This window comes from Mustelus asterias, unplaced genomic scaffold (genome assembly GCF_964213995.1).
Source record: "Mustelus asterias unplaced genomic scaffold, sMusAst1.hap1.1 HAP1_SCAFFOLD_432, whole genome shotgun sequence".
Taxonomy (NCBI): domain Eukaryota; kingdom Metazoa; phylum Chordata; class Chondrichthyes; order Carcharhiniformes; family Triakidae; genus Mustelus; species Mustelus asterias.
Genome location: NW_027590387.1, coordinates 62090 through 77523, shown reverse-complemented (window position 1 = coordinate 77523; position 15434 = coordinate 62090). Strand labels below are relative to the sequence as shown.

At 48.1% G+C, this 15434-nt stretch overlaps 1 protein-coding gene across 4 annotated transcripts in view; it reads left to right on the top strand.

Moving 5' to 3' along the window:
• The first annotated feature begins 10479 nt into the window (after nt 1–10479).
• Nucleotides 10480–15434, top strand: part of pnkd (PNKD metallo-beta-lactamase domain containing) — a 46585-nt gene continuing 41630 nt past the window's right edge. For 2 of the 4 annotated variants that reach the window (XM_078204706.1, XM_078204705.1), the window contains exon 1: nt 10498–10653. In XM_078204706.1, coding sequence (XP_078060832.1) covers nt 10499–10653 — 155 coding nt within the window. In that variant the 5' untranslated portion in view covers nt 10498. Of the gene's footprint in view, nt 10654–15434 lie in introns of all 4 variants that reach the window. The other 2 variants (XM_078204704.1, XM_078204703.1) reach the window with 2 other exon arrangements.

The window sequence follows — 15434 nt, the reverse complement described above, 5'->3', positions numbered from 1 at the left end:
AGGGCCTGTTTGTGCTGTGGCTTTCTATGTTCTATGTTCTAAACTGGGGTTGTTCTCCCTGGAAAGACGGAGGGTGAGGGGCGACCTAATAGAGGTGTATAAAATTATGAAGGGCATAGAGTGAACAGTGGGAAGCTTTTCCCCAGGTCAGAGGTGACGAACACAAGGGGTCACGGGTTCAAGGTGAGGGGGGCAAGGTTCAACACAGATGTCAGAGGGACGTATTTTACACAGAGGGTGGTGGGGGCCTGGAATGCACTGCCGGGCAAGGTGATTGAGGCGGACACGCTGGGATCGTTTAAGGCTTATCTAAATAACCACATGAACAGACTGGGAATAGAGGGATACAAAAGAATGGTCTAGTTGGGCACATGAGCGGCACAGGCTTGGAGGGCCGAAGGGCCTGTTCCTGTGCTGTTTTGTTCTTTGTTCTTTGTAAGTATCAGGGTTAGTATCAGGGTTAGTATCAGGGTAAGTATCAGGGTTAGTATCAGGGTTAGTATCAGGGTTAGTATCAGGGTTAGTATCAGGGTTAGTATCAGGGTAAGTATCAGGGTAAGTATCAGGTTTAGTATCAGGGTTAGTATCAGAGTTAGTATCAGGGTAAGTATCAGGGTAAGTATCAGGGTAAGTATCAGAGTTAATATCAGGGTAAGTATCAGGGTAAGTATCAGGGTAATTATCAGGGTTAGTATTAGGGTAAGTATCAGAGTTAGTATCAGGGTAAGTATCAGAGTTAATATCAGGTTAAGTATCAGGGTAAGTTTTAGGCTAAGCATTGTGCAATGGGCCTCAGTGTGTTGGAGATGTTTCCAGTGTATGGGCAATGCACCGCTGCTTACTGGAAGTTTAAACTTCCTGGGCAATTTCCATGTGTGTACACAGTACAGGATTTCCAAAGGATCTTGATGCACCACAGCAGCAGACATCTGAACATTCACCCCACTGGGCGTTAGGAGGACTGGCCAGACATATATGAAGAACATTTTAGTGTCTGCAGACACTAGAATAGATACTGAAATCACGACTAAAATATAGATTCCCAACCATTTAAACTCCCCAACTCGTAGCCACTCTCTGTTTTACTCATCTCATGTGGTCCCAGTCAAGGATAAGGTCAACTTGGATCATATCTTCCCCCCCACAACCTCCTAACCCCATTTCCTTTTCTACCCTCTCTCTCTCTCTCCATGTAACATCCTCATTGTCCACAGATTGCGAGTTATGGTTCACAATATTCACCATCAGGCAGGGTGAGGAGGCAGGCAGTGTGGAGGATTGAACCCATGCTGTTGCTGTTATTCTCCCCGGAACCAGCCCTCTCCCCAGGTCACCTTCAACTGCACTTTCAAAGTCCCAATATCTCACCTTTGCCCTCCGGCTCGCCATGGGATTTCTGATTGAGTAAACTCTGACCTCCACCTTTAACCATTGCCCTCTCTCAACCTGGCTGTTCCCCAGTTAGAACCGAGATGAGGAGGAATTTCTTCAGCCAGAGGGTGGTGAATCTGTGGAATTCATTGCCACAGAAGGCTGCGGAGGCCGGGTCATTTGAGTGCATTTAAGACAGAGATAGATAGGTTCTTGATTGGTAAGGGGATCAAAGGTTATGGGGAAAAGGCAGGGAGAATGGGGTTGAGAAACGTATCAGCCATGATTGAATGACGTCCCCCTGACATCTGTGTTGAACCTTGCCCCCCTCACCTTGAACTCGTGACCCCTTGTGTTCGTCACCTCCGACCTGGGAAAAAGCTTCCCACTGTTCGATGGGCTGAATGGCCTAATTCTGCTCCTTTCTATCTTATGCTGCAATCTTCACCTTAAGTCTAAGGGGTCTAAACATGAAAAGTATAGCAGACACTGGTCATTCACTGCCACTTAAAACATGATTGGGTCCTTATCTTGCCTGAAAAAGCTGCTCACTATTCCAGGAACATTCTGGAATGACAAGATAGCTTCTGGTTTCTTGTCTCCAGTGCAAACCATCTTCTGAAACCCCCCTCTCTGTGTCACCCTCACCTCGAACAAGAAGTTCAAGGAGTTTGGCATGAGGTTTGTTTATCACTGTCACCAGTAGGCTTACATTAACACAGCAATGAAGTTACTGTGAAAATCTCCGAGCCGCCACACTCTGGCACCTGTTCGGGGACACTGAGGGAGAATTTAGCACGGCCAATGCACCCTAACCAGCACATCTTTCGGACTGCGGGAGGAAACCGGAGCACCCGGAGGAAACCCACGCTAACACGGGGAGAATGTGCAGACTCTGCACAGACCCAAGTCGGGAATGGAACCCGGGTCCCTGGTGCTGTGAGGCAGCAGTGCTAACCACTGTGCCACCCTGGCCAAAGGGGTCAACTCAATAGCCGGAATCTCCCTCTACACTGTCCCCATCAAACACTCCCAGGACAGGGACAGCACGGGGTTAGATACAGAGTAAAGCTCCCTCTACACTGTCCCCATCAAACACTCCCAGGACAGGGACAGCACGGGGTTAGATACAGAGTAAAGCTCCCCCTACACTGTCCCCCATCAAACATTCCCAGGACAGGTACAGCACGGGGTGAGATACAGAGTAAAGCTCCCCCTACACTGTCCCCCATCAAACACTCCCAGGACAGGTACAGCACGGGGTTAGATACAGAGTAAAGCTCCCTCTACACTGTCCCCCATCAAACATTCCCAGGACAGGTACAGCACGGGGTTAGATACAGAGTAAAGCTCCCTCTACCCTGTCCCCCATCAAACACTCCCAGGACAGGTACAGCACGGGGTTAGATATAGAGTAAAGCTCCCTCTACACTGTCCCCCATCAAACACTCCCAGGACAGGTACAGCACGGGGTTAGATATAGAGTAAAGCTCCCTCTAAACTGTCTCCATCAAACACGATGTGGAGATGCCGGCGTTGGACTGGGGTAAACACAGTAAGAAGTTTAACAACACCAGGTTAAAGTCCAACAGGTTTATTTGGTAGCAAAAGCCACACAAGCTTTCGGAGCTCTAAGCCCCTTCTTCAGGTGAGTGGGGTCCCACTCCCAGGACAGGTACAGCACGGGGTTAGGTACAGAGTAAAGCTCCCTCTATACTGTCCCCATCAAACATTGTAAGGAGTCTCACAACACCAGGTTAATGTCCAACAGGTTTATTTGGTAGCAAACGCCACTAGCTTTCGGAGCGCTGTTCCTTCGTCCAGACACTGAAAGATGCCCTCATAAGAACAGGATACGGCGCTTCGACGCGCCACAGCAAAAAACCGCACCGACCTCCTCAGAAGACAAACACGGGACACGGTGGACAGAGTACCCTTCGTCGTCCAGTACTTCCCCGGAGCGGAGAAGCTACGGCATCTCCTCTGGAGCCTTCAACATGTCATTGATGAAGACGAACATCTCGCCAAGGCCATCCCCACACCCTCACTTCTTGCCTTCAAACAACCGCACAACCTCAAACAGACCATTGTCCGCAGCAAACTACCCAGCCTTCAGGAGAACAGAGACCACGACACCACACAACCCTGCCACAGCAACCTCTGCAAGACGTGCCGGATCATCGACACGGATGCCATCATCTCACGTGAGAACACCATCTACCAGGTACACAGTACATACTCTTGCAACTCGGCCAACGTTGTCTACCCTGATACGCTGCAGGAAAGGATGTCCCGTGGCATGGTACATTGGGGAAAACCATGCAGACGCTACGACAATGGATGAATGAACACCGCTCGACAATCACCAGGCAAGACTGTTCTCTTCCTGTTGGGGAGCACTTCAGCGGCCTCTGATATTCGGGTAAGCATTCTCCAAGGCGGCCTTCACGACACACGACAGCACAGAGTTGCTGAGCAGAGACTGATAGCCAAGTTCCGCACACATGAGGACGGCCTCAACCGGGATCTTGGGTTCATGTCACACTATCTGTAACCCCCACAATGTGCCTGGACTTGCAAAGTCTCACTGGCTGTCCTGTCTAGAGACAATACACATCACTTTAACCTGTGCTAATGCTCTCTCCACTCACATTGTCTGTACCTTTAAGACTTGATTAGCTGTAAAGTCTCGCATTCCAATCATTATTCATTATTCTGTAAATTGAGTTTGTGTCTTTATATGCCCTGTTTGCTGTTTATGAGCAGATCTCCCACTCACCTGACGAAGGGGCAGCGCTCCGAAAGCTAGTGGCGTTTGCTACCAAATAAACCTTTTGGACTTTAACCTGGTGTTGTGAGACTTCTTACTGTGTTTACCCCAGTCCAACGCCGGCATCTCCACATCATGCCCATCAAACACTCCCAGGACAGGTACAGCACGGGGTTAGATACAGAGTAAAGCTCCCGCTACACTGTCCCCATCAAACATTCCCGGGACAGGTACAGCACGGGGTTAGATACAGAGTAAAGCTCCCTCTACACTGTCCCCATCAAACACTCCCAGGACAGGTACAACACGGGGTTAGATACGGAGTAAAGCTCCCGCTCACATTTTACTTCATGTTGTTGCTTCAATCACAGCTTTCATTTCACAATAATTTCCATAGTAATGACAAATCCAAGAGGCCATGCTCTGTCGATACATAAAGCGTGAGTGGGGAAGAAATTATTTTTCTTGGTCAAGGCTGTAGTGCTGGTAATATTGATTTCCAGGGTAGCACTGCCATCGTGTGGAGAGACCAGGAATGGCAGGTATCAGTGAGACCAGCATCAATTCCCCAAGTTTTAAGGGGGGTGCATTTAGATTCTGGGGAGCGGGTGGGCACGTCAGTCCTACCTGACAGGACAGAATGCAACTGCCTCCCACTAACTGGATGTCTGATAGCTTTACCTGGTACGTTTCAGCCCCTCAATTAGATTGTGGGTGAGTTTGCATCTGAACTCCGTCTAACCATTTTGTTTCCTTAACGTTTGCTTGGGATTAATCTATCAATGTCAGCTTCAACATTTTCCACTTGTCCTTTGATTGGAACACAGAGTTAACAAGACACAAGCGAAATACTGCAGGTGCTGGAATCTCCTAAATGTTGGCAATACTCGACAGATTCAGACAGCATCTGATTTGATTTGATTTGATTTATTGTTGTCACATGTATTAACATACAGTGAAAAGTATTGTTTCTTGCACGCTATACAGACAAAGCATACCGTTCATAGAGAAGGAAAGGAGAGAGTGCAGAATGTAGTGTTACAGTCATAGCTAGGGTGTAGAGAAAGATCAACTTAATGCAAGGTAAGTCCATTCAAAAGTCTGACAGCAGCAGGGAAGAAGCTGTTCTTGAGTCGGTTGGTACGTGACTTTTGTATCTTTTTCCCGACGGAAGAAGGTGGGAGAGAGAATGTCCGGGGTGCGTGGGGTCCTTAATTATGCTGGCTGCTTTGCCGAGGCAGCGGGAAATGTAGACAGAGTCAATGGATGGGAGGCTGGTTTGCGTGATGGATTGGGCTACATTCACGACCTTTTGTAGTTTCTTGCGGTCTTGGGCAGAGCAGGAGCCCATACCAAGCTGTGATACAACCAGAAGGAATGCTTTCTATGGGGCATCTGTAAAAGTTGGTGAGAGTCGTAGCTGACATGCCAAATTTCCTTAGTCTTCTGAGAAAGTAGAGGCGTTGGTGGGCTTTCTTAACTATAGTGTCAGCTTGGGGGGGCATAGTTCCCTGTTTTCTCTCTACCTCCCTTTTTGAATAGCGGGCTTACATTCGCTAACTATATTTCCAGGCTGATCTTTCTCTACACCCTAGCTATGACTGTAACACTACATTCTGCACTCTCTCCTTTCCTTCTCTATGAACGGTATGCTTTGCCTGTATAGCCCGCAAGAAACAATACTTTTCACTGTATGTTAATACATGCGACAATAATAAATCAAATCAAATCAATTCAAATACAGACCAGTGAGCCTAACGTCGGTACTGGGGAAGTTGCTCGAGTCCATTATCAAGGATTTCATAACTCGGCATATGGAAGGCAGCGGTATAATCAGACAAAGTCAGCATGGATTTACAAAAGGGAAATCATGCTTGACGAATCTATTGGAATTGTTTGAGGATGTAACTAGTAGAGTTGACCGAGGAGAACCAGTGGATGTGGTTTATTTAGACTTTCAGAAAGCTTTTGACAAAGTCTCACATAACAGACTACTGTGTAAAGTTAAAGCACATGGGATTGCGGGTAATGTCTTGAGATGGATAGAAAGCTGGTTAGCAGATAGGAAGGAAGAGTTGGCATAAATGGGTCTTTTTCTGATTGGCAGTCAGTGCCTAGTGGGGTTCCGCAGAGATCTGGGCTCGGACCCCAACTGTTCACATTATATATTAATGATTTGGAAGAGGGAACTGAATGTATTATCTCCAAATTTGCAGATGATACAAAGTTGGGTGGGAGGGTGAGCTGTGAGGAGGATGCAGAGATGTTTCAGCGTGATTAGGACAGGCTGAGTGAGTGGGCGTCTGCATGGCAGATGCAGTATAATGTGGGTAAATGTGAGGTAATCTACTTTGGTAGCAATAATAGGAATTCAGATTATTACCTGAATGGGTGTAAATTGAGCGAGGTGGATACTCAACGAGACCTTGGCGTCCTCGTGCATCAGTCGCTGAAAGTAAGTGTGCAGGTACAGCACAGAATAAAGAAGGCATATGGTATGTTGGCCTTCATAGCGAGAGGATTTGAGTACAGGGATGTTTTGCTGCAATTGTATAGGGCATTGGTGAGGCCACATCTGGAGTATTCTGTGCAGTTTTTGGTGTCCTCATCTGAGGAAGGATGTCCCACAGAGGGAGTACAGGGAAGGTTTACCAAACTGATTCCTGGAATGGCACATGGTGGGACAGTGATTAGCACTGCTGCCTCACAGCACCAGGGATCCTGGTTCGATTCCCGCCTTGGATCACTGTCTGCGTGGAGTTTGCACGTTCTCCCTGTGCCTGCGTGGGTTTCCTCCAGGTGCCCCGGTTTCCCCCCACAATCCAAAAATGTGCAGGTTAGGTTGATTGGCCAGGTTAAATTGCTCCTTAGTGTCAAGGAATTAGTAGGGTAAATACGCGGGGTTACAGTATAGGGTCTCGGTGAGGGTATTGTCGGTGCAGGTTTGATGGGCTGAATGGCCTCCTTCTGCGCTGTAGGTATTCTATGATTCTATGGCAGGTCTGTCATATAAGGAGAGACTAATTCATTGAAGTTTAGAAGAGTGAGAGGGGATCTCATAGAAACTTATAAAATTCTAACAGGATTAGACAGGGTAGATTCAGAAAGAATATTCCCGATGGTGGAGGAGTCCAGAACTAGGGGTCATAGTTTGAGGATAAGGGGAAAACCTTTTAGAACTGAGGTGAGGAGAAATTTCTTCACCCAGAGGGTGGTGAATGTGTGGAATTCACTCCCACAGAATATAGTTGAGGCCAAAACATTGTCTGATTTCAAGAAGAAATTAAATATACCTCTTGGGGCTAAAGGGATCGAGGGATATGGGGGGAAGGAGGGGGGGATCAGGATATTGAATTCAATGATCAGCCATGATCAAAATGAATGGCGGAGCAGGCGCGAAGGGCCGAATGGCCTCCTCCTGCTTCTAGTTTCTATGACTGGAGGACAGTTAATGTGGTTCTGTTATTGAAGAAGAGTTGTAGAGATAAGCCAGGGAACTACACACTAGTGAAGCTCATATCAGTGGTAGGGAAACTATTGGAGAAAATTCTGAAGGAGAGAATCTATATCCACTTGGCGAGGTAAGGGTTGATCAGAGATAGTCAGCATGGCTTTTGTCAGAGGGGGGTCCTGCCAAATAAATTTTTTGAGGAGGTGACCAGGTGTGTAGATGAGGGTCGTGCAGTTGTTGTAGTCAATATGGATTTCAGCAAAGGCTTTGACAAGGTCCCACATGGGAGACGTTTAAAGAAGGCAAATGCACATGGGATACAGGGTGATCTGATGAGGGGATTCAAATGGGCTTAACTGTAGGAGACAGAGGGTGATGAAGGAAGGCTGCTTTTAGTGACTGGATTAGTAAATTTGCGGAAGACACAAAGATTGGCCAGATGGTTAACAGTGAGGTTGAATGTCTTGGTTACAGGAAGATATAGATGGGATGGTCAAATAGGCAGATAAGTGGCAGATGGAATTTAACCCTGATACATGTGAGGTGTCTGATACACTTTGGAAGGAGTAATTTGACAAGGAAGTATTCAATGAGTGGCATAACACTGAATGCTGCCTGGGATGGAACATTTAAGTTATGAAGGAAGATGTTGGATCGACTTGGGATGTAAGATGATCAAAACTTGATGAGGTGGCCAAAAGGCAACTGGTCAATCACTGTGCCACGAGGAGGCGGGTTCAGCTTATCGGGGATCAATCACAAGGGCAGCCAGTCCTGAACGGGGTGTAAAAAACTATGCCCCAAGATGATAGATAGTTAGCTCAGGATGAAGTAGGCTTATCAACTATTTGGAGATCAGAAGGAAAGAACTGGTCACTCGCTCCGTTCCGGATCTCAGACAAACCCAGGTGACCTCGCACACGAATATAAGTCTTATTGAGTGTTAGATTTTAGAGTACCGAATATGCATGTTACATGCAAACAATAATTTGGTCGTCTGAGTTATTGACACCCAGAGTAAACCTCTGAACCAGATGTGGGCATATTAACTTGCAAAGTGTGTTACTTTATTGTCAGAGTGTACAGGAGTCAGGAGGTTATGATGGATATTTCTAAAACACTGGTTTGACCTTCAAGTGGAGTATTATATCCAGTTCTTGACACCACACATTAGGAAGGATGCCTTGGAGAAAATACAGATTAGATTCACAAGAATAGTTCCAGGGATGAGGAACTTAGGTTAGGTTAGGTGCATTGGTCGTGCTAAATTATCCCTCAGTGTACCCGAACAGGTGCCGGAGTGTGGCGACGAGAGGATTTTCACAGTAACTTCATTGCAGTGTTAATGTAAGCCTACTTGTGACTAATAAATTACTTCAGTTACATAAATAGATTGGAGAAGTTGGGACTGTTTGCCTTAGAGAAGATAAGCTGAGAGGAAACTTGAGAGAGGTGTTCAAAAGCATGAGCGATCTGACCAGAATAGAGAGAAACCATTCCCATTGGTGGATGGCTCAAGAACCAGAGTTACACAGATTCAAGGTAATTGGCAAAATAGGGAATGGAACATGAGGAAAAACCTTACCACGCAGCAAGTGATTAGGATCTGGAATGTACTGTCTGAGAGTGTGGTGGAGACAGATTCACACAGCAAGTGATTAGGATCTGGAATGTACTGTCTGAGAGTGTGGTGGAGACAGATTCACACAGCGAGTGGTTAGGATCTGGAATGCACTGTCTGAGAGTGTGGTGGAGACAGATTCACACAGCGAGTGGTTAGGATCTGGAATGCACTGTCTGAGAGTGTGGTGGAGACAGATTCACACAGCGATTGGTTAGGATCTGGAATGCACTGTCTGAGAGTGTGGTGGAGACAGATTCACACAGTGAGTGGTTAGGATCTGGAATGCACTGTCTGAGAGTGTGGTGGAGACAGATTCACACAGCGAGTGGTTAGGGTCTGGAATGCACTGTCTGAGAGTGTGGTGGAGGCAGGTTCAGTTGAGGCTTTCAAAAGGGAATCGGATTATTATGTGAAGAGAAAAAAAAGTTGCCAGATTATAGCGAACGGATGGGAGCTTGTAAAGAGCTGGCACCAACATGTTTCATTCATTTATTTTATTAATGCCACAAGTAGGCTTACATTAACACTGCAATGAAGTTACTGTGAAAATCCCCTCGTCGTCACACTCCGGCTAATGCACCCTAACCAGTACGTCTTTCGGACTGTGGGAGGAAACCGGAACACCCGGAGGAAACCCACGCAGACACGGGGTGAACACTCCGCACGGACAGTGACCCAAGCCGGGAAAGCTGGGAACTCGAGTCCCTGGCTCTGTAAGGCAGCAGTGTTAACCACTGTGCCAACGTGCCACCCATGGTGGGCCAAATGCCCTCCTTCTATGCTGTAACCATTCCTTGATTCCTTGATGCAAGTAGGGCATCAGCATAAACATCTCATCATCAGTTCCACTGTAAATCACCCAGAGCCATATTCCTTACCAGCATTTTCACATTTCACCCTTTTTCATTCCCTGTCAAGTGAGGAATTTGCGACGGTCCCTAAATCAGCCGACCTGTCAATCATCCCCTCTGGAGGACCGCCCCCTTACCAGTTAGCCTCAGGTGCCAGCGGGGAGGGAGGAGCGCTGGTGTCAATCATCTCCACTCCGCCCACCGCCTGCAGGTCCTTATTTGGAGAAGGGGCTTGTTCAAATCGGGCCCTGTTACGTCACGCATTGAATCATGCGCTGTCCCCGCCCTCCTCAGCTCCTTATTAGGCGACGAAGTGGGCGTGCCGTTCCGTCATTTGTTGTGACGGTGTCAATCACCTGGGCCCCGCCCCCATTCCCATATAAGGTTGCTGGAGGGGCGGGGCCTTGGCTGAAAGATGTGCGTGCGCGGCGATGCTGGGTCTGGCACTGACTTGCGGCCTAGTGGGGCTGGCAATCGGGCTGCTGCTGTTTGTGGCGTTGGGCTGCCCGGGCGCTGCCTTACGCCGCTGGCTGGGCTTTAGAAGCGGGCTGATGGCTCGCACCGAGAAACCGCTCTTCAGGATCGCGTGAGTGTAACGTCGGGTCGGGCCCGGCCGGTCGGCCGGGGGGGGGGGTGGGGGCGGTTGGTGATGGCGGGCGTCCTGAGGAGGAGGGCAGCGGGCGGCTGCTGCGCGCAGGCGCGAGCCTGGGGCAACGAGCTGTCAATCAAGCAGGAGCTGTCAATCAAACGAGAGCTGTCAATCAAACTCCCAGGGAGCGCGCGAGTCAGGGCTGCAAACGCAACGATTTGCAACCAATGCAAATATTCCACCCACCCCCCGAGATTATGGAAGGTGCTATGGAAATGGCACCTTTTATTTTCCTTTGGGGAGAACTTTGAAGTTACTTCCTTCATGCAGGGAGTATTCTAGACATAACATTTTGCAGGTCAAGTACAGAAATGTTATTGTTTTATTAGTGCCACGAGAAGGCTTACATTAACACTGCAATGAAGTTACTGTGAAAATCCCCTAGTCGCCACGCTCCGGCGCCTGTTCGGGTACACAGAGAGACTTTAGCCAATGCACCCTAACCAGCACGTCTTTCAGACTGAGAGAGGAAACCAGAGCACCCAGAGGAAACCCACGCAGACACGGGGAGAACGTGCAGACTCCCATGCGGTCACCCAAGGCCGGAATTAAACCTGGGTTCCTGGCGCTAACCACTGTGCCACCATACCTGGTCAATGAATACCTGCTTTCAACTTTCTCCCAGGAGAACTCTCTCCTTCTCCAGTCTTATCTCCATAACTGAAATTCCTCACTCCTAGAACCATTCTTGTGCAAGTTTCCTGCACTTTCTCCAGTGTCTTCACATCCTCCCTAAAGTGCAGCATGCAGAACTGGACGCAGTACTCAAGCTGAGGCTGAATAAGTGTCTTACACAAGTTCAATGTAACCTCCTTCCTCTTGTATTCTTGTGAAAGAAAGGGAAGACTTGCCTCCCTGACCTTGTGTTTAAATTTATACGTGACTGTGGCCCTCCCTCCTTGTCTGTTTCAGATTTATAACCCCTCTCTCCCCTGAACTCGCCATTCTTCTGACTCTGACATCTTGTGCATTCCCCGTCCTTGCATTTCTTCCCTTCTGCGATTCTCTCCCTGAAGGTCTGACCCAAAGCACCGCAACCGTTACTACAGGTAGAGCAAGGAGGCAGGGCCCAAACCCAGCAAAGCTGGAACAAGCATTGAACCCCATGCTTTTGACACCAATCTGATCCGTGCTGCCAGTCTGGCCAACTGCAGCGGTATGCAAGTTATGGTAGTAATTGTTACTGTAATAGTAAACTGAAGCAACACTAGATTTCAGTATTTATCTCACAATGAATGTCACAATTCTCCTAGTTAGAGTTTTACAGCACGGGAAGAGGCCCTTCGGCCCATCGTGTTCACACTGGGCCTGCAGCACCAATCATAGAAACCCTACAGTACAGAAAGAGGCCATTCGGCCCATCGAGTCTGCACCGACCACAATCCCACCCCCATATCTTACCCGCTAACCCACGCATCCCAGGACACTAAGGGGCAATTTTAGCATAGCCAATCAACCTAACCCGCACATCTTTGGACTGTGGGAGGAAACCGGAGCACCCGGAGGAAACCCACGCAGACACGAGGAGAATGTGCAAACTCCACACAGACAGTGACCCAAGCCGGGAATCGAACCCAGGTCCCTGGAGCTGTGAAGCAGCAGTGCTAACCACTGTGCTACTGTGCCGAGGTAATGTTAATTTTCTGGCCCCACCCAGCTCGGACCTCCTTCACTGTCACTGTATCAAAGCCCTAAAACCCCTCCCCTCCCCTCTCTAACAGCACTGTGGGTGTACCTACACCTCAGAGACTGCAGCAGTTCAACAAGTCAGCTCACCATCACCTTCCCGAGGGCAATTGAGGATGGGCAATAAGTGCTGACCTAGCCAGCGGTGCACACACCCGATGAATGAATTTTTTTTTTTAAAAAAACCTTTTCAGCTTAGAAGTTAGCACTGATCAGAAGAATCCTCAAAGTTGTTGGATTGATTAATACCCAGAAGCTGAACAGCCCACAACATCCTCCAGATATAACAGCAGGAAGGTGGGATTAGAAAGGGCATCTTGCTGTCCTCGGGCTGACATGGACAAGATGGGTGTAACTTTTCCATGGTTCTAACTCTGCTGACAGGACCCCTTTGGGACAGTTTCAGAGGCCATTGCACTGACGTTCAAGCAGTCGTGTGATGGCCCCAGGTTGTTTTCTGTCAGCTGGGTGGATTTGGCAGAAACCTGTGCCAACCAACAATTCAGAGTATTGTCTGTGTGTCCACGCAGTGCAGTGACACAGACAGAATGGTGTGTGTTCTCTGTTCCTGCACACAGTCAGAGCCAGCTGTTCAAAGCCTGGAGATTGAGGGAGGCTGGGAAACAAAACCGAGAGGAGATTTGTGGTTTGAATTGGGACCGGAAGAGCTGAATTAGGAGATGATTTGATTTGATTTATTATTGTCACATGTATTAACATACAGTGAAAAGTATTGTTTCTTGCGCGCTATACAGACAAAGCATACCGTTCATAGAGAAGGAGAGGAGAGGGTGCAGAATGTAGTGTTACAGCCATAGCTAGGGTGTAGAGAAAGATCAACTTAATGCGAGGTAGGTCCATTCAAAAGTCTGATGGCAGCAGGGAACAAGTTGTTCTTGAGTCGATTGGTACGTGACCTCAAACTTTTGTATCTTTTTCCTGACAGAAGAAGGTGGAAGAGAGAATGTCCGGGGTGCGTGGGGTCCTTAATTATGCTGGCTGCTTTGCCGAGGCAGCGGGAAGTGTAGGCAGAATCAGTGGATGGGGGACTAGTTTGCGCGATGGACTGGGCTACATTCACGACCTTTTCCTTGCTATTGTGAACAGCAGTTTGCTGTCTCGTGATTATGGAAAATGATCAAGGCAGGAACCTAATTCAGTAGGAATGTGAATTAGAGTCTGGCTGTTTTAAACTTGTGTGTTAGGTTGGATCCTTTGGCTAGATGCAGTGCGCACTAACACCCTCTGGCCGTAACGACGGACATTTATTTTAAAGGATGACAGATGTTAGAAACTGAAATTAAAAGCTGGAAATACTCTGCTGTTCGGTCAGGTTAGGATTTCAACTCTGTCTGGTTTGGTGCTGGGGTGTTGAGCTGCAATGTAGTGCAGTGAACTCCGGTGTGTGTTGCATGCTGACCCTGACAGGGACACTTGGTTCTTTTTGTTATCCAGTCATGGGATGTTCGGAAGGCTGGCATTTATTGCCCTGCCTCATTGTCCTTGAGAATGTGGTGAACAGATGCATTCTTAGATGCCGCAGAATGGTTTGCAGGACCGTTTTAGTGGGCACTCAACCAACACTGCTGTGGGTCTGGAGTAACCTAGACCAGACTGGATAAGGGCGACAGATTTCCTTCCCTTTTAAAGGACACAACTAGAACCAGATGGTGTTTTTAAACCTCGCTGCAGCAGTCTCAAGACTATCGGCCATTTGCAGACTTTAATTATTTAAATTTCCCAGGTGTCATGGTGGATTTAAACTCTGAGTCTCGGCATTACTGGTCCAAAAACATTGCCGCAATGTTCCTGTCCCCGCATGCTGGCAAATAGCTATTTGTAGAATGGTTACAGCAAGAAGTAGGCCATTTGGCCCATTGTGTCTGTGTAGTCTTCTGAAGCAGCAATTCACCCAGTGCCGCCTCCCACACCACCTTTTTCCTGCAGCCCTGCAAACTGTTTCTCATCAGATGATGATCCACTTCCCTTTTGAAAGTCCCAGTTGACCTTCCCTCCACCACACTCGGGCAGTGTATTCCAGGCCCTAACCCCTCTACTGTGTGAAAATAATTCATCTCGTGTCACCATTGCTTCTTTGGCCAGTTGCTCAAGTCTGTGTGTCCTCTGATTCAGGATCCTACGACTGATGAGAAGGTTTTCTTTCACTGGATGTGGGCGTCGCTGGCTAGGTCAACATTTGTTGCCCATCCCTAATTGCCTTGAAAAGATGGTGGTGAAGCAGCCTTCTTGAACCGCTGCAGTCCATCTGGTGTAGATGCACCCACTGCTTTAGGGAGGATCTTCAGGACTTTAACCCAGCAACAGTGAAGGAACGGCGATAGATTTCCAAGTCAGGTTGGTGAGTGACTTGGAGGAAAACTTGCAGGTGCTGGTGTTCCCATGTGTCTGCTGTCCTTGTCCTTCCAGATGGTAGCAGTCATGCGTTTGGAAGGTGCTGCCTGAGGAGCCTTGGTGAGTTGCTGCAGTGCCTCTTGTAGATGGTACACACTGCTGATACTGTGGGTCAGTAGTGGTGGGGGTAAATGCTTAAGGTGGTGGAAGGGGTGATAATCAAGTGGGGGCTTCTTTGTCCTGGAGGATGTCAAGTTTCTTGTGTTGTTGGAGTTGCACTCATCCAGGCAAGTGGAGAGTATTCCATCACACTCCTGAGTTGATGGTGGGCAGGCTTTGGGGAGTCAGGAGGTGAGTTACTCTGCACAGAATTCTGACCTGCTCTCGTAGCCCCAGATGGGGCTGGTCGAGTTCTGGTCACTGGTAACCCCAGGATGTTGATAATGGTAATGCCATTTAATAGCAAGGAATGGTGGTTAGATTGTCTCTTGTTGGAGATGGCACTTAAGTGGCAAATAACATTCATTCCACACATCAGCCCAAGCTTGAATGTTGTCCAGGTCTTTTTGCATTTGAACATGGGCTGCTTCAGTATCTGAGGAGTTGTGAATGGTGCTGAACATTGTGCAATCATCAGCGAACATCCCTACCTTTTGATAGAGCGAAGGTCCTTGATGAAG